Source organism: Patiria miniata, unplaced genomic scaffold (genome assembly GCF_015706575.1).
Source record: "Patiria miniata isolate m_02_andy unplaced genomic scaffold, ASM1570657v1 HiC_scaffold_5, whole genome shotgun sequence".
Lineage (NCBI taxonomy): Eukaryota > Metazoa > Echinodermata > Asteroidea > Valvatida > Asterinidae > Patiria > Patiria miniata.
Genome location: NW_024037072.1, coordinates 30,071,973 through 30,099,912, shown reverse-complemented (window position 1 = coordinate 30,099,912; position 27,940 = coordinate 30,071,973). Strand labels below are relative to the sequence as shown.

The following is a 27,940-nucleotide window of genomic DNA, read 5'->3' as shown; positions in this document are numbered from 1 at the left end:
GGTTTCTAAGAAAAGTTTAACAATACTTTTAAAATTGTATAAGATGTTTAACAATCTTGTAAGATTTTAAAAATTTTGTTAAGATTTTTTATAAGATTCTGTGACTATTCTTATAAGATTGTTATAAGATTCTTATAAGATTCTTATAAGATTCTTATAAGATTCTTATAAGAGTATTTTGTAGGCCGCGCCGGGATTCTTATAAGAATCTTATAAGAATCTTATAAGATCTTACTAATTTGCATATAAAATACTTATAAGAATCTTATAAGATTCTTATAAGATTCTTATAAGAAGGTTCTTAGATTCTTATAAGATTCTCACAACATTCTTATAAGATTCTTATAAGATTCTTATAATAAGTCCTGTCCCTTTGACAAAAAGGAAGGAGGAGGCCCTTTTTTTTTTTCTTTTTCTTTTTTCAAAATGGCCGCCTGACACATTTTTCAAGACAATGCAGCCTGGCTATTTTTCAAGATGGTTACCTGCTTTTTTTCAAAATGGCCGCCACTTGGACTCATTTACTATTTCCACAGCTTTATACACGGTATAAAAGTCTAAAAATACGATTTCTTTTGTCAGAGATCGTTAAAATTTATCAATTTTTGTCTTTAAAAAAAAAAAAAAAAAAAAAAAAAAAAAAAAGAGGCGGCCTCTAAAAAGGAAGCAGGCGGGGACGCTAAACATGTTTTTTTTCTACTTCGCCTAAGATTCTTATAAGATTCTTATAAGATTCTTATAAGAGTATTTCGTAGGGGTGGTCTTCTAATGATACCTGATCCTCAAAACATGGGTTTAGACACCTTACTTGTGTAGTTAAGTGCAATATTGGCCGAGATATTTGCTAAAAATCATATATCTGATAAACCGACACTTTATAAATTACATATTTTCATGCCACAGACACACATAGTTATTTCGTGAATGGTCTTCTAATGATACTTGACCCTCAAAACATGGGTTTAAGACACCTTACTGGTGCAGTTATGTGCTATATTGGCCGAGATATGCCAAAAAACATGACTTTCCGGTATTTGCGGCACTAATTTGCATATTCCTATGCCACAGACACATGTGGTCACTTCCAGAATAGTTTTATTGTGATCTCTGACCTTAAAAACATGGATTTAGACACCTAGTTTGTTCAGTTATCTGCAATATTGGCTGAGATATAATTAAAAATAGATTTTTCGGTAATGGCGGCACTAATTTGCATAAAAACAATGCGTGGGACATTTTTTGAATTTTTTAACATAGCAAATCGTTTTCTACGCATTTTTTCTGACCTAGAAACGTTGATTAGAAATTGATTTCCGAGGGTGAACGATACCCCCCTTTTCCGACTAAACTAGTATTAAATATCGAAATAAAGAGATAACTGTGTACTCAAAGTAATTGTCTTAAACAATAGCAATAATCTTTGTACACTTGGTCATCCATCTTCCGCAAAGCTGTATGATAAAATGTAATACAAAGTCAAAACCTAGAAATGAAAAGGAAGAAATTAGTACACATGTTACCTATTTTGGGAAAAGACCAACGTTAATTGTAGCCAAGAGTCAAGACCCCCACAAGACCCCCACAAGAGCAAACCAACACAAGACCTTTAGTCTCAATTAAGTATAAGTAACAAGCTATTCACATGAACTGTAGCAAAGACATTCCTTTGTCATTGTTCGTGCTGTAACTTGGGGCTGGTCTTGTGCTTGCTCTTCAATTGGTCTTGTGTCTGGTCTTGCGTTGACCTCAACTACAACCCTGGCGAAGACAAGAGAGAACAATCATTCTGAGTGTGTCTGTTAACTGCGCCACTGAACTTGAAAGTGAACAGGCAAGTTCATGCACACTGTCCTGTCGTTGGCCTTACCAAAATCCAATAGGGGGTGAAACACTTGAATTACTCTCCTTTGCTATGGAGGGAGCTCCACAGAAAGTGGTTACTTTTTTCCTTGACTGGAAAACCAAAGTCAGGTTTAGGTGTAACCCATAAAACATAACTTACGACAGACTGCGTCGTCTAAAATCCCCAATACTATTTACATTGTTATAATGAACTACGTTCATTATTATACAAATAATGAATGTTTGTGAGTGCAACGGTAAGAATAATTTCATGAGGTGACAGATGAAATGTTCCATTCCACGAGGCGAAGCATGCACGAACGTGAAACATTCATTATTTGTTTTATATAACACCTGAATAAATCCTCCTCATCTGATTGGTTGACATTTAATAGTCAATTTATTCAAGTTAAAAATTGTTTACAAGTTTGACAAGTTCAGAGTTATCATATTTAATTTATGCAAACTGTTCAACAGGTTGAGAACTATCATATTCAATTTATCTCAATTTAAAACTTTTCCATAAGTTTAGAACTAAGACAGTTCAATAAGTTCAGAACTTTTATTGCCAATTTAAACACCACAGCGCCACCTTCGGCAACATGTACAGTGACAGTGCAATGGTACTTCTAATCACAGTGCAATAGTACTTCCATTGCACTGTGCGCTGCGCGCCATGCCCGCGCCGTGCATTGGTACAAATAATTCAATGACGTGATCAACGATCCACCAATCAGATGACGGGGATTTATTCAGGTGTTGTATAATAATTCTTATTTCAAAAGGCTTACTACTTTGCTAAATATTATTACACGTATTTCTGTGGACACATTCTTTTCCTAAAGAGTTAACATTCTTCAACTGCAACACTGCTATAGAAGAGTGTTAACGAGACATAATGTTAGCACCCATTTGACTCTCCAGATTCCCACAACATTCTCCTGACACCTTGTGTCACAGCTTCCTCGTTTCTATTCTCATCAGTGGTTCCTGATGAGGGGGGCTCTCTCCATGGGGTCATATTTCCTGACGTATTCATCGGGCTGTCTGGTGAAGCCGTGGGATTGGTCACTGGTTGGTTTTGGGATGTAGCAGGAGAGGGGGTTTGTGGGCAATTATTAATCCCTGTTTCAGTACTGTGAAGCGACTTATGATCCAAACCATGGTGTTGGGGTTGAGCAGTGGACAGCATGTGTCCAGTCACAGCCGCACCATTGCAGGGTGGTTGCACCATGTTTGGATTAGAGTCACCTGGTTCTGCGTCTGTGCTAGACAGGGATCCGTTTGTTGGGCAACTTTGATCAGGAACCTGCAAAGGTTGTGGAGGTGCTTGCAATTGCAAAAATCTTTGACTTCCAGGCAATGGCTTGATAGTATCATCTGGACTTGGAGTGTCACCCAGGGCCATTGGTTCTTCACTGGCCGGCTGTATTGAGGGAGTGCTTCCATCACATGTTCTCAGCTCATAGTTTTCAATCTCTTCAACAACATCAAGTCTGTTCATTGCTTGTAATTTGTCTTTCAGATCCTTCAGTGATTTGATTCTTTTTTCTTGCAGGACAGCTTTTATGATACACCTTGTAGGTGACCGTTGGTTTTCCCATGAACTAATACATCTATCATAGCCAAATGACGCAGCAAGAACCCTCCAGTCATTACCTAATGCATAATCTATCACATCGAGCTTCTCACACAGTAATCGTTTAACTGCATATGGAATGATTTCTTGTGTCACAAAAGATGATCTGCAACTTCTAGGCATGATGGAGGAACCATTTGGACCGTCTGCATATTCCTGCTGGAACCAACTGGATGCAGACTGTGTGCATGATCCATCCACTTGAAATATACCGGAATCAGTACTTCCTATCAACGATATATCCTGTCTTGACGTCCGTCTTTGTTGGAACGATACAATTCCTGGTGCATGCTGGGCCTGGGGAGGAGCAGGGGCATCAAATGTTGAGTGACCATTGGCACCACTGCCTGTTGGAAGATAACTCGAGTCTGATGATACCTGCAACCAAACCACCAAGACATGACATAACAGCGATAGCCATTTTATTTCTATTTGAGTGGTCGGGCACAACCCGACCAGTTTAGAATTGTTCTGAAAAATCTTCTTTGACATAACACCACTCTTGTAACATCAACTTACATGTACACGTGTATTTGGGTCACATGAAATGTTCATTGACAGCATTATTGTTTTCTTTAGGTTTTATGTGAATAAATTCCCTATGATCTCAGAATAAAAACAATATTTCTATTGTTTTAGCCACTGTGACCATGACCCTTGACCTTTCGGCCCCATTATGTCCACATAATGACTGTAAGACACCCACCCACCTGTATGTATCATCATTTCAATGTTAACAGCCATACCTTCACATGGTTAGATATTTGCAGCTTTGCTACTTCTTCATTTCCTGTCTGCTGGAACTGTATGACACACCTGAACTCCTTGGCTTTATTGGTGGTGCAGAAGGTAAACTTGCATTGATTCCAAGGTTGGGAATTCCACATTTTACTGAAGGAAAATTCCACCTGCAAGGGTGGACATGGTAAAAAGACCTCATTATTCACATCCATTTAAGATCTCACACAACCTTCATACTTGTTTTTGTTTTTCATAAGCTAAACATTTGACAAGCCTTTTCATAATCATAACAGAGATCTGTTCCTTAGACATGTTAGAAAGGCGTATTAAGATATTAAAAGTTCTGGCAAGACCTTGCAGAAAAAACACTATCGCAGGCTCATCTTTTTAAAAAATATTTCGAGTGGAATCAATAGAAGAAGATAATAGTTGCTGAAAGGGACAATTTAACACCACACGTGGATATAGTGATGTTCTTTGTTTGTTTGACAACATTAACTTACGCATTGGCTGCATAATGTTAGCTGCCATGAACTGGTATGGTCCTTCACTTCAATTTGCATATTGCCTTGGTTTAACTTTCCAAATTGGTATGTGACTGGGCCATCCAATTGCTTCCCGTCTAGATTCTGCTCTTCCTGATGAATTCTCTGCACAGGAGATACAACATTTTTCCCTGTTCAAAATAGGTTTATAGATTTTGACCAGAACGAAATGTCTTTTTGTCAATCATGTCCAAGCACAATAGTAGAATACTAGAATACAGATTCAGGGGAAGGGCAATTGGGGTCACCTACATGTAACTCAGAGATGAAACTGGCAAATGGGGGAGGGGGGGAGGAATGTATTGAAAAATCAGAGTATGGAAGTAAGCAACTACAAAGAGGTCAGAGTAAAGTAATGATTCTGTGAGTGAGTTCATCAGATGAAAATGACATACTCACGTCTCGGATACTGACATGGTCATCATACAGATAGATACGGATCTCTTGGTCATCCTCCAAGCTTCTGAGCTTGGGTCCGTAGCCAACAATCATGATGTTTTTGGCCAGGGACTCTTCACCGTTCACACTGATAGTGAACAAGCAGAAATGACGGACTGAGAGAATGAAGCATCCATCCTGGCAATCCACTGCCATGTCTGAATCCTCAGGCTTGGCTATCTTCTGCCAATGTGGTGACTCTCCTTCATGATTTGAACAAAAAATTAAAACTCATGGTAAGTCCTAGTCTAGGTTGGATGATGTTTTCATTGCATTACGACTGACGTCCAGGGTCGAAGACCTCTGTGTAATACGACTCAAAAAAAGAAAATTATTGGCTGTTTCGGCACATATGAGCTATTTAAAAACTAACCTTCTTTAGTTTGGCTGCAATGGATTGTCACTTTACAGTGCTTTGTATCTGGTATGACGGCACAGTGAGGCAACTTAAGCTGAACTTGCTTGTCAAAGTGTAGACCCGTTGGTCCGCACTGGACTACCGGTGCTACGTTCATGACGCTACGTCTCAACGGCGGTATGTGCTTGTCATTCCAGTCCACACTCAGCGTGATGTCTTCCACTTGACCCTCCTGAAGAGCTCCTGGAGGGATCTCCAAGGAGATTTCACCGTTGAAAAGCTCCAGCCTTCCCCCGGTGTGATCGATGCGTTTTCCTACCCTTGGAGGCTGTAGGTGATTTGCAAGCGGGGCATGAGATGGGGATTCAGACCCCATCATCAGAAATCTATATCTTTCCAGACGATTGTAATCAAATCTATCATCAGATACTCCAAGTTCTTCTTCAGAATCCTTACTTTCCACCAAACCACCAGGCCTCAGAGATTGTTCCTTGGTCTGCATCTGGGAGCCAGCATTCAAAAAGAGGAAAAAAGAAAGATTTTTAACAACCCTGCTAAAATGCTGGACTATGACTTATAAACTGATCAAACAGACGATGATAACAAGATGAGTTTACTCGGATTCGCAAGTGCTGGGGATCAATGTCGAAGATAGATGAGCTCATGCCGTTTCAATAATATTTGTTCATACCAGGATTAATCACAAGGGTAAATAACCAGGTAGTCTACGCATAAAGTATAACTTATAAGGGGACCATGATAGGGTTAGCACAGTACATACTGACAATCTTTGTAAAATAGAGGCTGAGACTTTTTTTTTTTTCAGACTCCTTCAATGGGATTTTAGTTTGGCGAGCTGGCAGGTGAACTTGGCAAGGATTGGTGTTCCAACCTCCTTGCCTTCTATGTGTCCTCGGGAGAGGACTGTGCCAGCACCTCCAAGGGCAAGGGAAAGGTGGCACCACTGAAGAAGCTCCAAAAGAACCCCAAGTTCCACAAGGCTTTCAGGTAAATCACACTTGCATTTCAACAATTGCAATATTCACATAGAAACTAATCATAGAACAACATGTAGTGTTCACATACAGGCGACTCATTAATACCTCGTCTTAAGCGACAAGCAAGTTTCGTGCACTCGCCGACGTACATCATGGGTCGTTAATGTAGCTAATGCATAGGCCACATGCTCTTGTTGAAATTGTAGTGAATCTAGTGAAAAGTTAAATCATGTTCTCCATGAAATTGTGATGTTAAGAAATGAAGTCACGACAGTACCGGTATGTAACATTAAAACTTGTATGGTGCATTTGTGTACATGTAATTCAGAAGAATAAAGAAAAAAATAAACTGACTTTCAACCCAACAACGGGGCAAGCGGAATCATCGCCACCCACGTACTGTACCGATGCGATGTCACCTACCTGTCATGATCGCGAAGGCATGCACGTAAGTACATTAACATTCTTAGTTGGTGACCAACAGAAGAGTTGCATTCAGTGTGCAGGTACAGATGGTGATACCAGCAATTTTTTTCTTTCCAATGTGGACACTAGAGGGCGTGGGTCTGAGTTGAATTGTTAACGAATGCCCTGGTTACGTTAAACGATTTTAGCGGGAAATGCGGGTGACTTTTGTTGGGATTTACAGCATGGGTGGGAGAATAATGCATTTTTTTAAATGGGGAATTTGCATATGTACATCAAGTGGGGGTGACTTTCTTCTATTTTTCTTGTTTTCAACTTTCCAAAAAAAAAAATATACTGCCTTTTTTTTCTAAATTCTTTTGGGATAAGTTTTTGGGGAGGGTAATTTTAATAATTTTCAGGGAATTTTTTTTTTTTTTAAAAAATAGATTCACCGTTCGGGCAGCACCATAAAGAAACACTGTGATCGCCCGGGAATTGCAAACGCCTATTGTCTGCCTTGTTCCTTCGGGCGGCACGAAAGCCATCAAAAAGAATCCCTATGATAGCCCGGAACCGCAAATGTCCATTGTCTGCTTTAAGCCCCCTCATGCAGTACGTGAAAACACAAAAAATTGTGTGCTAGCCTAGTGGTATAAAAACTGCAGCGCTGAAGTTAGCAAGCATCATCACGGTGCCAATTAAAACTGAATAGGTTCGTTGATTGACAAATTGTTTTCCCAAATGCGCATGGAAATAGACAGATAACAATAGATTTGCACTTACCAGACCGCAAAAAGTGCTTGTCTTAACCATCATCTCGTATCACCCAACATGCCCATCAAGCTCATATTAAGCACTTTTTCCTAATAGTAATATGCACACTTTGGTCGGGACTGGGAAATATGCTCGTCTAAACTGAAATCTCGTCTTAACCATGCTCGTATTAACGAGAGTCGACTGTATTATGCACTATGTTACAGGCAGCTTGGCGTGGCGTGGAGGATGGCCCAAGAGGTGCAGGAGCAATTGGAGGCTTTCATCTGTACAATGTATGGTCAAGCCTTTGAGAGTTCTGTGAATGGGGTGAGGAGCAAGCTGCTAAAGAACATGGTGGGAGAGGATCACATGCTCAACTCCAAGTCGAAGGTTGACTTGGTTTGCATTCCTCCCTGCCAAGACTCGCTCGTCCCTTGTATACAGCTGCTCGAGACACCCAATGTGCTACAGGCGTGCTGTTGACCCTAATTTCAAGCTCCCCAAACGGTATGACGCGGGTCAAGGGTGGCTGAAGACAGATGAAGGGGTGCTGGAGTCTAGCTGTCTGGACAATTGGCCCATATATCTTGCCCCCATCACTCGTTGACCTGTTGGATACTGACGATGCTGAAAATGACGAGGGCCAGCAAGTGTGCGAAGTTGCCGAGCTGTATCATGAGGAGGCTATGGAGATAAATGAAACTGATCTTCTGATGGATGCTGAGGATGACTCTTAGACTTTTTTACTGTGGGTGAATCCAAGTACGCCTACTACGGGATCGGACCCCATGGTGGGATTGGTACCTCCCCTTTCTTCAGATCGGGTATCCGGTATGGGCAATGCGGAAGTCGACGGGAAGACCACAATGACTTCCTCATCATCGCCACTGGTATCATCCCTCTCTGACTCTGTTGGGTCCTCCTGCTCATTAGCAACCATTGTCTTGGCTTTCATTCTAGTCACTGGGCCTTTTGGCTTTGCTTTACCAGCACACTGTTGAGAAGGCTCCTCATTGAGATAGTCAATGGGAAGTAAGATGTTTCTATGTAGGGTACGGACTCGTCCACCAGCCTCCGGCCTAACTCTATATACAGGCATGTCAGGGTTGATACGCTCAGAGACTACATGAACAGCCAGATTCCAGTGATCTGCAAGTTTCTGCTTGCCTTGCAATCCAAGGTTCTTTACCAAGACCCGGTCACCTGGAAGGAGTTCATAGCCTGTCACACGCCTGTCATGACAAACTTTGTTTGCACTGGCCGACTTGGCAGATTTGTCTGAAGCAAGCTGATATGCTCGAGAAAATTGCTCTTTTAATCCTCTGACATAGTTGGAGTGGTCAGCATTAGAGTGACCATCAGGGCTTACCCCAAACCGCAGGTCAATTGGAAGCCTTGCCTCCCGGCCAAACATAAGGAAGTACGGGGAAAAACCTGTACTGTCATGTTTTGTACAATTATAGGCATGTACAAGGGCACTGACGTAGCGGCTCCACGTTGCCTTCTTCTCACTCTCGAGAGTCCCCAGCATGCTCAAGAGTGTTCTGTTGAACCGTTCCGGCTGGGGATCTCCCTGAGGGTGGTAGGGGGTAGTGCGTGACTTTTTTATTCCAAGTAAGTTAGTCAATTCCTTAACGACCTTACTCTGAAAGTCACGTCCCTGGTCAGAATGTAGGTGCTTGGGCAGACCATAGTGCACAAAGAAATTTTCCCAAAGGACCTTGGCGACGATACGGGCGGTTTGGTCTTTGGTGGGAAAAGCCTGCGCGTACCTGGTGCAATGGTCCGTCACAACAAGTATGGACTTCTTGTTTGTGCTATCTGGCTCAAGGGATAGAAAATCCATGCACACCAGCTCCAGTGGACAACTTGTCCTGATATTCACTAGAGGAGCAGCGGGCTTGGAGTTTGTCTTTCTGGCTATGCATCGACCGCAGTGCCTCAACCACTCGTCGATTTCTGTGGCCATGCGGGGCCAGTAAAACCTGTCCCGAGTGAGTGCCACTGTGCGTTTAACACCTAAGTGCCCCAGCTCATCATGGAGGCCCCTGATCGCCTGGATGCGATATTGTGTAGGGAGCACAAGCTGGTACACTTTCTTGCCGAGGTTGTTCATGACACACCTGTACAGGACACGGTTGGAAACTCTCAGTTTCTCAAATTCTCGCAGGATAATCTTTGCCTCAGGTTGGAATTCGGCCAGCAAATCCGGTTTGTTTCCACCTTCAACACACAGTATAACCTGTTTGATAGATAGATCATCTCGCTGCACCTTGACCCTATCAACCATTTGGGAACTGGGCTCAGGATCATATGAGTCAGGCACGGCATTTGCATGAGCAGGGAAAGAGTGGACAAGAGGGACAGAATCTGGAGTTGGGGAGTGAAGCGGATTCGCTGATATGGCCACACCATGCACTGCAACTTGAACATGTGTTGGGGAATAGAGGGCACAGATGGCCTCTTTGGGACAAATCTCATCCTTGACATCTGCAATTCCTTTCAGGCGGGCTTCCAACATTCCCAGTCTATTTTGCTGCTCGTGTTCATATTTCTGGCTGAATTCTAAACCATGTGGCCTACGCGATAGCGCATCTGCATCCACATTGGTCCTTCCTGGTTTGTAATGGACGGAGAAGTCAAGCGAGGAGAGTGCTGCAAGCCATCGGTGGCCTGTTGCATCCAGCTTAACTGAGGTCAAGACATAGGTGAGTGGATTATTATCCGTCATAACCTTAGTCCCTTTCGCCATGTACAGGTAGTCTTTGAACTTATCGGTAATCGCCCATTTTAGAGCTAAGAACTCCAACTTGTGTGCGGGGTAGTTCTTCTCACTTGGGGACAATCCCCGACTGCCATATGCAACTGGACGGAGTTTACCCCCTTGATCCTGGTACAATACTCCACCTAAGCCGTCTCGACTCGCGTCAATGTGGAGCACGAATGGTTTTGAGAGGTCTGCAAAAGCAAGTACTGGTGCTGTTACAAGCCGTTCCTTTAGAGTGAGGAAAGCCTGCTCAAATTCTGCAGTCCACAGATCACCAAATGGCTCATCAGCCTTATGAGTGACAGAATCGGAATTGCACCTGAGTGAAGGACGGCCTTGCTTCTTGGGATAGACTACACCCACCGTAAGGCCAGACCCACGTTGTTCACCCTGTAGTCTAGGATGCGCCATTGAGTGACGGGGAGCAGGCACTGGGGAAGCCGAGTGCTGAAAGAAATGAGGGGCAGAGGGAAAGAATGATGGCACATGTGGTGAAAGATGCTGCAGGTGATGCGCTCCTTGATGTTCAGCCGGCTGGCTCCGATGTGCCAGCTTGGTCTTTGCTTCTTCAGCCTGTGTCCTCACCAGGGACAAAAGGGTGAGGAAACTGGGAGGCAGGTCGACTTTGTCCCTTAAATGAAGGTTCACCAGCAACATTTCGTCGAAGGTGATTCCCCTTATGAACTGCGTGAGGCGGACCCTATTGGACTGGTCCTGAGGGATTATACCCCTCCTAAGGGCTTTCCGTAGGGTCCCCTGTAACCTTGTTAGGAACTGGGAGGGCTTCTCCTCTCTCCTCTGAGTCATACTGTGGAATTTGACAAAGAGCTCATCATTTGTTTCAGTATCCCCAAAAGCCATGTCGAGGGCTTTTAGGTAGTCGCGGGAGGTCGCAAGAGGACTTTCCCTACGGAGATCATTGATGATGCTAAGGGCTGGTGCCCTTAATGCCTCTCGTACCCTCTTCCTTCTCTCCGCATCGTCGAGTTCTTGCCATTCATCCATTTGGCCCTCAACGTGGTCTATCCATGCTGTGTAGCCATCTTCGTCCTTTGATGGTACGGCCAGTCCCGAAAAACATCTCAGTTTCCGGTAATTGGCTGCGAGAGTGCAGCGAGAAAAGGAATTGGAAAAGTCAGAGGGAAGGGGTTGGGAAACGGAAGTCCCAACAGAGGTGGAAGGTATCGCCGGATCTGATTCAGCAGAATTAGGTCTGGGCCTGTTCCGCCATTCGTCAAGGGCTCCGTTCTTCGTGAGGTCACTGATACGGACTCTGCTGCTCTTGGAAGGAATGTGAGAGGGAGAATCATCCAAACGGATGACGCAACAAGAAGTCGGGAGTGGTTGGAAGTTCAAGGTGATTTCCGACCCAAACTTAAGGAAAGAGACAGGTTTGTCAAAATCACAGAGAACAAGATTCAGATCTTGCCCCACGTCCTCTCGTCTAGAAATGCCTACAATATTGGGGAGACAATCTGTCAGTGCAAGCGCAATGGTTTGGGTAGGGGTTGCAACCAATTTCATGGACAAAAGTATAGAGTGACTCGGCCTAGTCTCTTCCTTTTTGCACCAGTCCAAAGCCATTTTCTTAAGTGATTCCTCCATATTGACAGCTTGTCAAATTTGCCAGAAATAAACAATATCGCAATTAAAGGGTTGGACTAGTATGAATGTTGGCTCTCTGTTGCAGGTTTGTGTCAATTCGGTATCGGTATAAATTGAGTATATACTAACAATAAAAAAATGAGAAAGTTTATACGAATAATTATAAAAGAAAGGAAAAGGAAATTAAAAGAAAAGAGCAGGAAAAATTAAACTAGGCTATTAAATGGAACACAATGAAAACTGAAATAGTAAATGTACATATAGTCAAATATATGTTTAGTAACCTCAGACCTAATTGAGGTCGGGGTTACATCAATATGCACACTTTGGTCGGGACTGGGAAATATGCTCGTCTTAACCGAAATCTCGTCTTAACCATGCTCGTATTAACGAGAGTCGACTGTATTATGCACTATGTTACAGGCAGCTTGGCGTGGCGTGGAGGATGGCCCAAGAGGTGCAGGAGCAATTGGAGGCTTTCATCTGTACAATGTATGGTCAAGCCTTTGAGAGTTCTGTGAATGGGGTGAGGAGCAAGCTGCTAAAGAACATGGTGGGAGAGGATCACATGCTCAACTCCAAGTCGAAGGTTGACTTGGTTTGCATTCCTCCCTGCCAAGACTCGCTCGTCCCTTGTATACAGCTGCTTGAGACACCCAATGTGCTACAGGCCTGCCGCTGACCCTAATTTCAAGCTCCCCAAACGGTATGACGCGGGTCAAGGGTGGCTGAAGACAGATGAAGGGGTGCTGGAGTCTAGCTGTCTGGACAATTGGCCCATATATCTTGCCCCCATCACTCGTTGACCTGTTGGATACTTACTATGCTGAAAATGATGAGGGCCAGCAAGTGTGCGAAGTTGCCGAGCTGTATCATGAGGAGGCTATGGAGATAAATGAAACTGATCTTCTGATGGATGCTGAGGATGACTCTTAGACTTTTCTACAACGTCACCTCTAATAGTGTAACGTCTCTCTTGGGTGGGAGACATTATCAATGAAGAGTCAGATAAGATACAATATCTTACACACACTATTCTCTACTGTTTTATTCTGGAATATTTACATCTCAGCTCAATAGAGGGCGAACTATATACAATGTCTAGTTTGGGCATACATGATCATCTGTGTACAGAGATCTATGGCCAGTGAGCCGCCAGCTTGCAGCCCAGCTTGCTCTACGGGTGCATAATGCAAGGAGCTCTGTAAGGGTCGAGGCCCAGCTCAATCGATGCTACATGATACATCGTGTAGCGCTCTGCCTGGGTCAGAGCCCAGATTATCAATCTAATGCATCATACAAGTAGCCAACAATGACCAGAACTGCCATTTCTATGTGCTTTATATAGAGAATTGGGTGCGTGTCTTAGCCAATGGGAGCACTGGATTCTGGTATCTACCGGAATGATTAATGCATGTTTGTGTACAAAGTCAATGGGAGGAATCTTTATGGAGGATTTGTACACCGGCTGACTTACCGTACATGTAGACATTCTTGTGGAAGAAAGTCCGAGAGCATTGGTTACCGGGCGAAATATTACTCATGGAAAAGGGGAAGGGATAACTTTCTCGGTTGTACACAAGACAGTCTCTAGACTAGATGAGAATCCACGCACTAATTCTATGGAGTGAAACTGTGAGTTATGGGAACTAAGTAATCTGACCTCTAGCTACATTGTACCACAGGTCTCAGCCATGGGTTAGCGGGACACACTTGCTGTGCTGGGGTGTTCGGGGTCACTGAGGGGTGAATGCACGGGTTGGTTTTAGCGAGCCACATTTGCTAAATGCTTGGGGTCAATGTGGGTCGGATGTGGGGATAAAGTGTGTGAGGGAAATTTGCATCGACTCCGGGGAAGGGTGAAGGGAAAATGGCTAAGTCCGAAGTACATGAGTGCTACCAGTACATGTATTTTGGCTATGCTATAGTTTACTGTACAATGTGCTGCACACTTGCAATTGGGCATGTGTCTAAGATTTCGTGGTAAGCTTCGCGCTGTGTGAGGGCACACACAGGATCGCTGCAAGCATTACGCTGTGCATGGAGTGGAATGGACTGGTTGGGAAAGGAGTACGCAATTTGCAGGAACGCAACACTGTTTACAACGTCCTCGTTGTAATAAAAGGAAGTACAGTTAAACTCTGGCTAAGTCGGCGTTCTCGGGATCAGAAAATTTGTGACGAGTTATGCGAATGCCGATATCTGCCATTTTTCAACATGACACTTCTTGCCAACCGTACATGTACATGTAGTACAGGAAGTCGATGACAATGCGTGATTTGTTGAATGCCGACTTACACAAAGGATTTTGGAATGCTTTTTATGGAAAGGGGACCGAGAGTAACACAATGACTTGAGGGAAATGGCGACTTATAACAGCCGACTTAGAAATAAAAAATTCAATGGAAATGCATTACGGCAATTGGGACTTTAGTCAGACGGCCGACTTGAGCGATTTTACAAGTTGTACGATGTCGGTTTAGCCGGAGTTTACTGTACTGCTGTACATACATGAATAGCAATAGTAAAAGACAATCAAAGATAAAGGGAGCGCTAAAAACATGCAGAAAAAAGTGTAAAACTCAAAGTAAAGAACATAAAGAAAACAAACTAACAGTTACATTTCCTTTAAATGCAGAGAAATGAGAGACAATCAAAACAAAAAGAAGGTAAATATTCATCTTAAACAATGAAAATAAAAGTTCAGTGTCCATTGCGATGGTGAAGTATCACTGAGTTTGATTGGCACATTTCATCAACCATGAATAAGCGTCGTGAAAATGGAGATGGGAGACTAGAAATAATCCTGGAGTCTCGCTGGCCTGCTCCTAGTAAGGGTACCGGTACTTTTCCTTTCTGACAAGGGTGAAGTTCCTGTCGTAGAGGGCGCTACTGTTGTATGGGAACCAGATACTGCAGCAGACTGGGCTAATGAGGGGGCACCAGCGCGTTTGGTGCTGGATGTTTTCCTGGCGTTACTGCGGGGGACAGCATCATCCTTCGAGAGAGAACCTTTCTCCATCAAAGTCTTACGAAGGTTCAGCATCCATTTGAACACCTCGTCACTGAGATACTGCTTAAGTCAGTGAAGAATTTTTGTTCTTCCTCGTTGTTTGAAGCAGACTTCAAACAACATTTAAGGTCAGCTTAGGCTAATAGCATAATGAGCACCACTCCCAAAACCTCACATGGACGATTGAACCAAGACAACTTCAAGCCTGAACTCAAGCATAACGACGAGAGCCTTGACCAAGGCTAGTGCCTCCCCTATCCTTTTTAAATATTAATTTTCTTTAAGGCCTATAAGATTACAAAAAGAAGGGCGAGTATTTTGTCATTTTTAAAAAGACACCAACATTCTTCTGATGAACTTATGGAGTAGCCCAAAAAATCTAACCCCATTTCCCGCTTAAAAATTTCATCTTGATTTTCTACTAGTAAAAAAAAAAGAAAAAAAATGGAATTTGGTTTATCGGTTTATAGAAAATCAGAAATTTTGTTTGGTCGTAGATCTATGCTCTGGAAACAGGTCAACTCGTACGCGAACCAACTCGTACGCGAGTCAACTCGTACGCGGATTGGTCAACTCGTACGCGAGACAACTCGTACGCGAACCAACTCGTACGCGTGCCAACTCGTACGCGAACCAACTCGTACGCGAGCCAACTCGTACGCGAGCCAACTCGTACGCGAGCCAACTCGTACGCGGGCCGTTTTAGGAGTGGTTTCGAGGATTGGGTTGGCATGGTTGGGAAGAATTTGGGAATAGTGTGACGGGTAGTTCGTAGTTCAATGTGTGACCGTTGTGTGTGATTGGGAGTGAACCCGTGAATGATGATAATAAAGTAACTGATTTTTGTAGTTAGACGAGTGTTGTATCATTTTGTGCATACCTGTAGCCTTGTCACGTCAAATTAAATTCCATATATTAATGCAACGATGTACCAGTTGCATTTTTCGTGTTTTTTAATCAATGTACCTGTCAGTAATAATTAGGAATAAAAAATTCTGATTTAAAAAAAAAATAAAAATCAACTCCCCATTATTTCTTTTTTTACAAAATATTATTTGGATATATAATAATTAGGACTAAAAAACTATCTGACCCAAGCAAAAAACTGGCGGACACTGTCCGTACAAAAGTTATGCATGCGTGATGCTATATTCCTTTTTTTTAATAGTAGCTCCTTTTTATACAATAGACCTCGCAAATATCGGTGTTTTCTTGTCATTTTACTTGTCTAACCAACCAGCAATTGTACCGCGGCATACACAGGTTACAGCGATTCAATCATGCATTCTTTATACAGTGCGCGGTGCGGCGGGAACCAATCATACTGGTTATCGCGAAGACAACTTCCCAATCAATCAAGCGAACTTGTAAAAAAAAAAAAAAAACCGCAGAATTCTTCTCTAAAAAATCGCGAATGTAAGTAGCACTGGCGGATTCATAAATCAACTACATTTAATTTGAAAATCTCAACCTTTCAGAAAAGGTAAAATTATGCCGACCTACCGTACGTACCGAACCTAATTTCATCTGCCATTTCATCTGTCCATGTGAGCTAAACCAATCGTCTAAACTCACGCGTACGAGTTGGTCTGCGTACGAGTCGGTCCGCGTACGAGTCGGTCCGCGTACGAGTCGGTCCGCGTACGAATTGACCCGCGTACGAGTTGGTCGCGTACGAGTTGGTTCGCGTACCAGTTGACCTGTATTCTATGCTCTACGCCTGTGTACAAGAAAATAAAAAATCCACAATTTTGATAATAGAAAAATTAAAATTCAGAAAGAGTCGGCTAGAATGCGAGTTGGCGAGGGGGCGAGTCGGTCAAGGGGTTACGGTCCCAGTCTAGGCCAGACCATGGAAGAATGTTAAAAATCCAAATTTCTGCTAGGAGGCGAGGGGGCGAGTTGGTCAGGGGGTGAGTCGGTGAAGGGGCGAGTCGGCCAGGGGGCGAGTTGACCTGACACCGGGGGGGGGGGGGGGGGGGGGGGGGGGGGGGGGGACATTTGACATGTTTGATAGGCACATTATAGGCAAGACCATGGAAGAATGTTAAAAAGGTGGTAAGTTACTCAGAGTATCGTCAAAATACAATCCAAATTTCTGCTAGCACAGTAGCAGAAAATTGAGTTTTTGTCTTGAAAACAGGGGGGGGGGAGAAACAACGGGGGCGAGTCGGTAAGGGGTGAGTCGGTCAGGGGGCGAGTCGGTAAGGGGAGAGTCGGCCAGGGGGCGAGTTGACCTGACACCGGGAGGGGGGGGGGGGGGGAAACATTTGATAGGCACATTATAGGCCAGACCATGGAAGAATGTTAAAAAGGCGATAAGTTACTCAGAGTATCGTCAAACTCAAAGTAAAATCCAAATTTCTGCTAAAGTGCAAGCACAGACTACTTAGCAGAAAATTTAGTTTTTGGTTTTTAAAACGGTGATGCAATTTCTGGGGGTGCTGTGGTCCAATGGTTACGGGTTCGACTTGTGTGCCGTGGTACACGGGTTCGAATCCTGACCGTGGGAACATGGTGCTTGTGCTCTTGAGCTAGGCAGTTTTCCACTATTGCTTCGTCCTTCGGATGGGACGAAAAGCCGTAGGTCCCGTGTGTTGTGTAATTATGCACGTTAAAGAACCCAGTAACACTTGTCGCTAAGAGAAGGGGTTCACCCCGGTGTTTCTGGCAGTGGCCGCAGCACCTTGTATACCCTGGTGCCACATAATGGGTCTCATATCTCTCATGTACTTCATTCATCTAACAATAGACATAACTCCCAGTGCCTTGAGTACCTCAGTACTCCGTTTAGCTCTACTGAGTGGAGCGTTGAATTACGGGTACCCCTCCATACAAACGCTCCACCGATTTGCCATACTTTGGTAGCACCATACACGGTCGTCATGACGGTATGCATTTTGTGCATGCCCTCGCGAGGACAAGGCCCCAAAAAACTGATAAAGAAAATACAAATGAGGAAGACAGTAACCCTGGATAGATCCACACATTCATGACATTCCATATGACCCCTCAAATTGTTTCAAACAACCGGTAATTTTGAAAAAAGAACAAAATAGTCTGAACTTACCGCTCACAATTAAATGTGTCTGCCGAGTTGCACAGTCTATTTCACTGACATGACTGATGCATAATTCATTGCGCGCGTGTGTGACGTCACTATTGAAGAAAAACAAGTTGCGCTTACTCAATAGCTGTTTTATGTAGTCATGTGTGCCCCGCGCCGTCTGACTGGGGGTTTTTGGTGCGGGGCACATATCAGTACATGAAACAGTCATTGATTAAGCGCGACTTGTTTTTCTTCAATAGTGACGTCACACACGCGCGCAATGAATTATGCATCAGTCATGTCAGTGAAATAGACTGTGCAACTCGGCAGACACATTTAATTGTGAGCGGTAAGTTCAGACTATTTTGTTCTTTTTTCAAAATTACCGGTTGTTTGAAACAATTTGAGGGGTCATATGGAATGTCATGAATGTGTGGATCTATCCAGGGTTACTGTCTTCCTCATTTGTATTTTCTTTATCAGTTTTTTTGGGCCTTGTCCTCGCGAGGGCATGCACAAAATGCATACCGTCATGACGACCGTGTATGGTGCTACCAAAGTATGGCAAATCGGTGGAGCGTTTGTATGGAGGGGTACCCGTAATTCAACGCTCCACTCAGTAGAGCTATACTCCGTTGAGCTAATGCCTGAATAGGTTTGCTGCAACGTAGCCTTACACTTTACAGATATATACAGATACAGAACCTAAAACTCTACTACTAGCAGAAAATGGGAAAATACTTTTGACGCTCCCCGGCATGAGTATCCAGACGCCAATTTCTTGGTGGTGTAAAGTCGTTTTCCTACGCTGCCAGCATGGCCAGACTGCCCTAGTTAGCCTAGTTCCGGATAGCAAACATCATGGACATGATGGAGCGTACTTTCTTTCCCAAACATGCCAAAAAAATTCCAAAATCACGGCAAATTCATGACAAAAATACCTAATAAAGAGCCTATATACAGGCTGTATCAATGACGAATTAATAGGGCTTAAATGGTACTCACGATCACTTTGTGAACTGCAAATCCATGGAATTTCTTCAGACTATTGAAAAGGCATGAAAGGTGCGCTACTTACAGACAATGACAGACATACATGACATACACCATGCATCCATGCCATCTCTGCAGTGCACCGCGCAGCTGGGGTTTTGACAAAACGGTTGTATGCTTGTCTCGTTCAGCCGTTCAAATCTCGCGTATATGCAAATAATATATACACGGACATTTAATGTCTGTGTAGTACATTTTTGCGGGGGTCATCAATTTGAATTGAGTTTAGTTTTTATGTGTGATGCTGATTTTCCAGACGGGTTATTTTTAAAAGGGATATAAATCATAGTTTGAACATATTAATTTTACAAAATTGTTATATTACCCGTAGTAATAGGTTACAGTAACTTATTACTGTTCCGAAATACAAATATTTACACCCCTCACTGAGCTGAATAATGATGTGTATCCAACGAACATCCGGTGTCGTGCCAAAAACCGTCCGGTGCCAAATAGTGTCCGCTAATTAGCATAATGCGATCTGATTGGTCATGCGTCTATGACGTCACATTGTTTACGGACGCTTGCCAAATAGTGTCCGCGCTTATAGGGCGTTTTCGAATCCCTGTTCTTGACAACACGCGTGTAACACGAGAACGTGTTCTCGAACTGGTTGTTACGAACGCGCGGGTGCGTGTCGCATCGATATAAAGCAATGCAAAATGGCCGACAATCGTCTGAATTTGTACTTAGGCCTATTCCATATGAACGAGGACGACTGTTGCAAAACCGTACATGCGGGGATGAAATTGCAGACCTGCATTATAATGGTATTCTTATTCCAATCATTAGGGTATTAGCAACAACAAAAAAGAAGCACAAAACAAGGCTACGACTATTGCGCAGTGAATCTGCACAGTCCGCCATTTTGTTCAAGCTGCACCTCGCCGAACCCTCCATCAACCGGGGAGTGAAAAAATCGATCCGCGAACGCCCTCTCGGGTCTGTTCGTCACGTTCGAGACCGCTGTTCTCGTGTCGGGTTAACCCCACTGATCTCTATATAAAGACTGGATAGCGGATATGCATACAACATTCACACAGTAGACTTTGCATATTGACCAATTCGCCCCGGTCTCACAAAGATGGCCGCGTATAATACGAACGTTCTACGCATAAATACGCGCGCGTTGTATCAACAGTTGACGCGCATTTTGGTCACGTACACATATTATGATGTTCTAAAAGGGACACATTTCCGTAGTGATTATTATTTCAAAACGCCGAAAAAGTTATATTTGCGGCATTTTAGTAACCACGACGTTAGAAAAATTGTAGTTAACCTTGGTCAGTGGTGGTGGTCAAAATATAAGTCAAGTGAACCGCGACGTTACAAAAGAAATCATGCCGTCTATAAAAACGGCATCTTGTCCTTTGTAGATCACCAGCCGGTCTCACCAATATGGCGTCAAATTCGTACATTGTGCGGCTCTGTATTAGCTATCCAGTCTTTATATAGAGATCAGTGGTTAACCCGGGTGTTGTCAAGAACAGGGATTCGAAAACGCCCATAGCGTGCATCCTATTGCGTGTCTTGTCGAGCTGTCAATACATCGTATAAAAAAGATCTCTTTTCACCTGAATTTGCTTTTTACAATCTGTTTTAACGTTTTCCTTGTTACCTGTGATAACTATTTGACTTGGTTTCCCTAATATTTGTGCAAAATGTCTGTGTGTTTTTTCGCGTCAGTTCACCTGTTTGGCGTGCAGTACGTACGTAGGAATGTCGGACACTTCGCCCCATTTCCACGTCGCCCCATGTCACTTCGCCCCTAACCACTTCGCCCCATCCCCACTTCGCCCCCATCCCCACTTCGCCCCATCCCCACATCGCCCCATCCCCACTTCGCCCCATTCCCACTTCGCCCCATCCCCACTTCGCCCATCCCCACTTCGCCCCAGCTGTTACATGTAAAAAAAAAAATCCTAATCTATTTTATTGGCTTAAAAACAATTCCAACAGATTCACTAATTGCTAACCAACGGAAAGAATTAGCCCACCAACATTGACCAAAATAAACAATTCATAACCAACCTCTCAAGCTATCACTCTCCCCTACCGAGAAAAAAAGCTTGAAGTAAAAGATCCAACTTTTTTTAACCCGGCTATACCAACCCGTCTCCCACTTATGGAGGAACCAATCTACATGGGGCGAAGTGGGGATGGGGCGAAGTGGGGATGGGGCGAAGCGGGGATTGGGCGAAGTGGGGGATGGGGCGAAGCGGGGATGGGGCGAAGTGCGGATTGGGCGAAGTGGGGATGGGGCGAAGTGGTTAGGGGCGAAGTGACATGGGGCAACGTGGAAATGGGGCAAAGCGTCCGACACCCGTACGTAGGCCTAACGCCGTGTGAAGTGTGTGTAGTACGTACTGTGCTGTGTGTAGCATTATAACCAACGTTATATTTTACGGTTTCTCCCACCTGATACTGTCCGATTTTTCCTGCCAAATATTGTCCGATTTTTCCTGCCAAACTGTCCGATTCCTCCTTCCAAATATTGTCCGATTCCCCCTGCCAAATACTGTCCAATTTTTTCTGCCAAATACTGTCCGATTTTTCCTGCTAAACAGTGTCCGATTCCCCCTGCCAAATAGTGTCCGATTTCCCTGCGAAAAAAAATGTCCGATTTTTCCTGCTAAGTACTGTCCAATTCCCCCTGCCAAATATTGTCTGATTCCCCCGCCACTGAATATTGTCCGATTTTTCCTGCCAACAAATACTGTCCGATTCCCCGCCCTGCCAAATATTGTCCGATTCCCCCTTGCAAAATACTGTCCGATTTTTCCTGCAAAATACTGTCCGATTTTTGCAGCTCAATACTGTCCGGCAGGACGTACGTACGTGCGCCCTTGTTCTCTCTCGATCGACGGCGCCCGGACACTATTTGGCATGTATTACATGCCAAATAGTGTCTGGCGCCTACTGCGCATGCTCAGCGGACACTATTTGGCACCGGACGGTTTTTTTTCGCAGGGAAATCGGACACTATTTGGCAGGGGGCCCGGGGAATCGGACACTGTTTAGCAGGAAAAATCGGACAGTATTTGGCAGAAAAAAATTGGACAGTATTTGGCAGGGGGGAATCGGACAATATTTGGAAGGAGGAATCGGACAGTTTGGCAGGAAAAATCGGACAATATTTGGCAGGAAAAATCGGACAGTATCAGGTGGGAGAAACCGTAAAATATAACGTTGGTTATAATGCTACACACAGCACAGTACGTACTACACACACTTCACACGGCGTTAGGCCTACGTACGGGTGTCGGACGCTTTGCCCCATTTCCACGTTGCCCCATGTCACTTCGCCCCTAACCACTTCGCCCCATCCCCACTGCACTTCGCCCAATCCGCACTTCACCCCATCCCCGCTTCGCCCCATCCCCACTTCGCCCAATCCCCGCTTCGCCCCATCCCCACTTCGCCCCATCCCCACTTCGCCCCATGTAGATTGGTTCCTCCAAGAGTGAAATTAGGATGTCAAAGGTATTGTCGTTCTCGGATAAGTGGGAGACGGATAAGACAGCGGGTCTCTAGTGGGAAGTCCCGGTGTAATGACGTAACGGGCTAGCCCGACTTCGCTAAAAGTAAACATGGCGGGCAGAATTCGCCGTGGCCGCGACGTAACTACAAATGTACAGAATATGACACAAATGGAAAGAAAAGTTTATTTATCAGACAAAATAATCGGAAACTATGTGCAAGTTGTATGGTCCGTTTATTTTCAGGGACGGAACCCGACTGTTGGCTGCTATGGCTAGGCCAATGTCATACCGAAAGCAGTCGAAAATCGCGGTACGGCACTAGCCATGGACTGGTCATGGCTGGATGGCTGCCGTAACAATAGCGATGGTTAAAAAAAGGAGTCTGAAAATGCACTTCACCCTCCATGATATAAATAAGTGGTGTCTGGATAGTATGATACTACGTTCTTTGCGATAGTTCAGTACAGTATATAGCCTCAATTATTATTTGGTTAATAACCAATAACAGCATGAACAGGGCCGGGCTTCGAAGAAAAAGGAGTTAGCTAAACATTAATTCAAATTTAAGTGACTATTGTTACGGCAGCCGTATTGCAGTTTTCAACTACTGTCGTTCAAGCATTGCAGCAGTTTCCTTCTTTGTTTGTTTTTGGTTTTTTCCTGTTTAATAATAATGCTGGGTCCTACATGTCCATGCTAGCTAGACTAGAGTAGAGTAGACTCCTGGTTGTTTTTACTTGTACGTTAAATCGAATCATTCTTTGTATTTAAAAAGATTTAATTGTCTTCGTTGTAATTGTAATCAGTGGCTTGGGAGGATGTTTTAAGGGAGAGATAGAGCCTGAGAACCATTCGGTTGATATATCATTGTAGTCTATTTCCAACAGATAAAAATCCTAACGTTATTACCGCCTTGTATTATGATAGCAGTTGAAACTTGCATTACGACTGCAGTAATGATAGCCAAAAGATATTTTTAAAAGCACGGGGAGGGGGGTATTGCCCTACAAATTATGGTGAAGTTATAGTAGTTTTAAATATTTGACCTTAAACCTGTTCCAGAATTTTTCATTCTTGAAGTTAAAATTTTGAATATTTGTGTTTTTTCATATTTAAATATGATTGTTCACACATACACACTAGTGTTTACAATTAAGGCCATTCATTTTTGAAAAATGTAGTATTTGATTATTTGAAACTGCATTTGACCTATTTGAACATTCAAAACTTGGCGTCAATTTTACACAAGTGGCCATTTGCCTGCAGAAAGTACACTGTACCTGTCCAAAATTTGCATGCCACAACTGGTCATTTGCTTTAACCTAGGATGGAAACAATGAACTGATGTCAACAAAAAAGTTACTGTCAACAAAATGTGGCATCTAACAATAGGCCTAAAGTTTTTCTGTTGACAGCCTGGGCAAATACTGAATAGTCAGCTATGCTATTCCAATTACCGTTGAAAAGTAGAGCTCTAAATGTTTCTTGTTTTATTGCTTTGTTTTCTTTCAGATTCAGTGTGCGAAACTTGTTTTATGAAACATCATGAAGAGCTGCTTCAGGTAAACACTAATTAATCTGCCTTTTTTTTTAAAAAAAGGTACCGGTATATCTTTGTATTTTGGGTCATTTTTGCCCCAAAACAAGCAAATATTTGACCACATGACTTGAAATACATTTTTACCAGTGTTGTAGTCGAGTACTTTTTTCCGAGTACCGAGTACTGCCGAGTACTTGCGTTGCTGAGTATGAGTACTTGAACTTCCGAGTACAAGTACAGGTCTCCGAGCACTTGTACTTGTACTTCCGAGTACGAGTACTTCCGAGTACGAGTACGAGTACTTTTATTTCCAAATACGGCCATAGGGCAGTACAGACCTACTCGTGGGTTGCTGTTAAATGTGTTTGTCCGGACGTGCACAGAGGAAAATCAGGAAACTTTGATTACTCCACAAACGCAGCCAATCCACCATTTCAAACTGTAAGTATCGATAAGATAAGGCCCCTATTCGAGTACGAGTACTTTGATGATCGAGTACAATTTCGACATGTCGAGTACGAGCACTTTGCTGCCCGAGTACGAGTACAGTCATTTCGAGTACGAGTACTTTGACATGCGAGTACCAGTTCAAGTACAAGTACACTTAAAAAAGTACTCGAGAAGTACTCGAGTACGAGTACCGAGTAAGAGTACTACAACACTGGTTTTTACAAAAAATCCAAAGAATCCAAATATATGTCACATCAGAACATCAATCACGTTGGACCTTTTCAAGTTTTCATAATCAACAGTAGGTTTTTTTTTCCACAGGAAATCTAAGTAGACTCTCTCTTAATCAGAAGGTGCTCTGTCACCCACAATAGTACCTTGTGCTACAGATACTTGCATTTAAGATTTAGAGCGATTTTGACTCTTTATGAATTGATTTTCTTGTCAATATCTCTAAATAGGATAAATGGTTGGAAAATAACTGATAGTCAACTGACATTTAATATTCTGCTTAGAATTTGCATAATTTAGAATTTTTTTATCTTACCATTAATGATACATGACATGTGGTCCATAATTATCTATATACATTCAGTTAAAAAAAATGTGTCCAGTTGGTTGTTTTAGTGCATGAAAGTGAATTGTAGTCGATGTGATTTTATGACCCTTGCATCGCTTGTAATTTCCTCGATTTCAGGATAACAACCACGTCGTCTGCTACCACACATGAATGATGGGATGGTGAACCATGACAACTGATCAAAATAATGGCAAGGTATGAAGGCAGACTGAAAGAGTCAAAGTAAAGAAGCCGGTGTGAAAACTAAAATTGAAAAAGAAATTGGCATTCCAGCAGAAAACTGTGAGGATAAACTGAAAAGCTTAAAGAGATCTGTAGTAATCATTGTTTTTCTCTTTGTATGAAAGGCATTCCATTTGAAGCAAGATCACTTGTGATATTTTGTAGCACAAGGCGCTCCATGAACAAAGTCACTTGAAAGGTCAAATAGAGCATGTTTGCATTGCACCCCAAGTGTGTGCAGTTGTGTAGCTTAAATGGTCTGACAAAATGTTAAAGTTATTACACTTCAAATATCAGATGATCCAAGTCGAGGTTCTAATAGAAGCCATCCAGAAAACAGTCTCTGAACCGAGGTGAATGTTCACGGTTACACCTCTATGTTCTGACACCCCTATGTTCTGACTGCACATATTCCTATTCCTAACCCTAACCCTAACCCTAACCGGGAGTAACACAATCTAGGTTGTCGGAACATAGGGGTGTCGGAACATAGAGCAGTCACCATGTTCACAACAAATTGTCAGTAAATTATTCTTTTCCCACAATTGCATTGTAAAACATAGTCATATTCCTTTAATCCCTGAGAATCATCACCCATTTCCTCTTTTTTTATTTTTGCAGATTTCAAGAGACATCTCATCTATTGGAGGTGTTCAAGGAAACGAAGCCCTCACGGGTGAAAAAGAAAGCGGTCAAGAGTCAAAAGAGGTCCAGCCCCCCCCCCCCCTCCCCGCCCTGCTTTTCGAATTTGCAGCACTTGCAGTGGCCTGAAATTTAGGGGAAAATGTTCTTGGGTCCACTCTTGGTGTCCCCTAAAAACAAGATGGTGCCTTCCCCTGCCCTCCAACCCCAACACTGACCAAATCCTGGCTCAGGCTAGCCGCGGCATTTGAAGTGGCTGTGTGAGTTGCCTTTTCTTGTGCAAGCCTGGATGAAATTCCTATATGATCTTTTCAAGCTTTTGGGTTTATCCTCACACGTTCTTTGCTGCTGGAATGCCTATTTCTGTTTATAAAGTTTTACTCACAGGCTTCTTGAACTTTGATTCTTTCAGTTTACAATAAAGAGATTGCATCGACTGAAATTCATTTTCATGCACTAAAAACAACTAACTGGACACATTTCATTAGACTGAGTTTTGTGACTTGAGTCCAGTTGAGTCCTTATCAGAAAGTTACTCCTGTTGAGTTGAGTCATTAAGTCAAGAAGGCCGAGTTGAGTCACAGTTTGTGGTCAAGTTGAGTCAAATTTATGTTCGAGTCAATTTGATTTTCTGATGTTTCAACACCTTATAATAAATTTATAAATAATTTTTGACTGGAAGAACATACACAAGACACCCATTTATTATGAAGATCCAAAGACGTGAGTCCCATCCATGTCAATACAATGTATGTGCATTTTTTCTTCTAAGCCCTCGAACACACAATACAATGTTTGTTCAGATATTTTGTAAATAATGTGTTCATATATTAAAGAAGTATTTATTTGTCGGCTATATACACATTTTTAAACAGTTGCTTTTTTGTTTTCCCTGAACAGAAAATTTACTTATTGTTTTTATGAATAAAGGAGGTATTAATTACTAATAAATGGATCTTTATCATGTACCGACATAATCTTGTAAGCACTAAATAAGTTTAGTGTCAAAAGCAATGAAAACTGAAATAATAGTTATAATCCATGGATGATACACAGACAATTTTTTTTTTTCAATTTCGAGAAGCACGATATGCAAGAACAAAAGTTGTCAAGTTATGAAATGTCCAATGAATGTAGACTGAAGCAATAAGTTATATACTTTAATAGGCAAATGGAAGGTTATTTTCTAAATGTATTTCTTGAAAGTGTGTCAATAAATTAAAAAAAAGACACTGTGGCAATATTTTTGACGGCTTTTGTCTGCAATTTGTTGTCATGGACTCGACTCTCGATATTAAGGCCTAAGTTCAATTTATCAATAACAGGCTTATGAAATGAAATTCTTTCAAGCCGAAAATGCCTCAACTTTTGGAACGAATTCCAAACGATTTAGGATGAAATTTACGTTTACATCGGTCTTTATGACATACTTGTCGATAATTTAGAGCAAATCTATTGATTCTCTCATTAATTTATCGTACTGCAATGATCTAGAGCTAATTAAATTAGCCGGATCGCCGCATCTCTATTTTCCCGGTGAGCAGACGACGCTGTGTGTACATTCACATTTGGCCCCGCCCCTTAACACCTTTGACCTTCATTTCCCCAGCATGCCAGGCGAATACACCGCAGCGTTTGATTAGCCTCATTGCGTGGCTTTCCCCTGGGTGTAACCCCGCGTATACACGTGTAAGCTAAATCGAACGCACCCAATGTATTACAATTTACGTCACGTGACTAAAACGGGAGGAATTCCTCCTTTTTCCGAAAATTTCCGAAGTTTGCCGAAGTCGTTTCGTCGACAATCCG

At 42.8% G+C, this 27,940-nt stretch overlaps 1 protein-coding gene and 2 long non-coding RNA genes across 6 annotated transcripts; 2 read left to right on the top strand and 1 right to left on the bottom strand.

The window, feature by feature from the left end:
• Nucleotides 1-2,538: 2,538 nt before the first annotated feature.
• Nucleotides 2,539-19,274, bottom strand: LOC119741528. The gene is made up of 6 exons (XM_038217320.1): nucleotides 19,165-19,274; nucleotides 5,579-6,065; nucleotides 5,167-5,408; nucleotides 4,726-4,872; nucleotides 4,228-4,389; nucleotides 2,539-3,859 (listed from the first exon to the last, which is right to left on the bottom strand). Exons 2-6 carry the CDS (start codon nucleotides 6,063-6,065, stop codon nucleotides 2,744-2,746), a joined length of 2,154 nt encoding a protein of 717 aa, XP_038073248.1. The 5' UTR covers nucleotides 19,165-19,274; the 3' UTR covers nucleotides 2,539-2,743.
• LOC119741529 lies at nucleotides 16,281-16,495 on the top strand. Its single transcript, XR_005272742.1, has 2 exons — nucleotides 16,281-16,373; nucleotides 16,408-16,495. It is a non-coding gene; the product is annotated as an uncharacterized LOC119741529 (long non-coding RNA).
• A 3,522-nt stretch (nucleotides 19,275-22,796) lies between the features above and the next one.
• Nucleotides 22,797-27,376, top strand: LOC119742127. 4 transcript variants are annotated; one of them, XR_005272818.1, is made up of 4 exons: nucleotides 22,797-22,847; nucleotides 24,210-24,259; nucleotides 25,385-25,462; nucleotides 26,111-27,376. It is a non-coding gene; the product is annotated as an uncharacterized LOC119742127 (long non-coding RNA). The 4 variants fall into 4 exon arrangements; XR_005272817.1 differs by having other exon boundaries at nucleotides 22,817-22,835; XR_005272820.1 differs by lacking the exon at nucleotides 22,797-22,847 and adding an exon at nucleotides 22,989-23,007.
• The last annotated feature ends 564 nt before the right edge of the window (nucleotides 27,377-27,940 follow it).

Excerpts from the sequence above, each read along its gene's own strand:
- LOC119741528 (XM_038217320.1), bottom strand. The coding sequence starts at position 6,065 with ATGCAGACCAAGGAACAATCTCTGAGGCCTGGTGGTTTGGTGGAAAGT. Across the intron at positions 5,409-5,578 it reads TTGCAGCCAAACTAAAGAAG|GAGAGTCACCACATTGGCAG; the intron begins GTTAGTTTTTAA and ends CAAATCATGAAG. Across the intron at positions 3,860-4,227 it reads AAATATCTAACCATGTGAAG|GTATCATCAGACTCGAGTTA; the intron begins GTATGGCTGTTA and ends GTTTGGTTGCAG.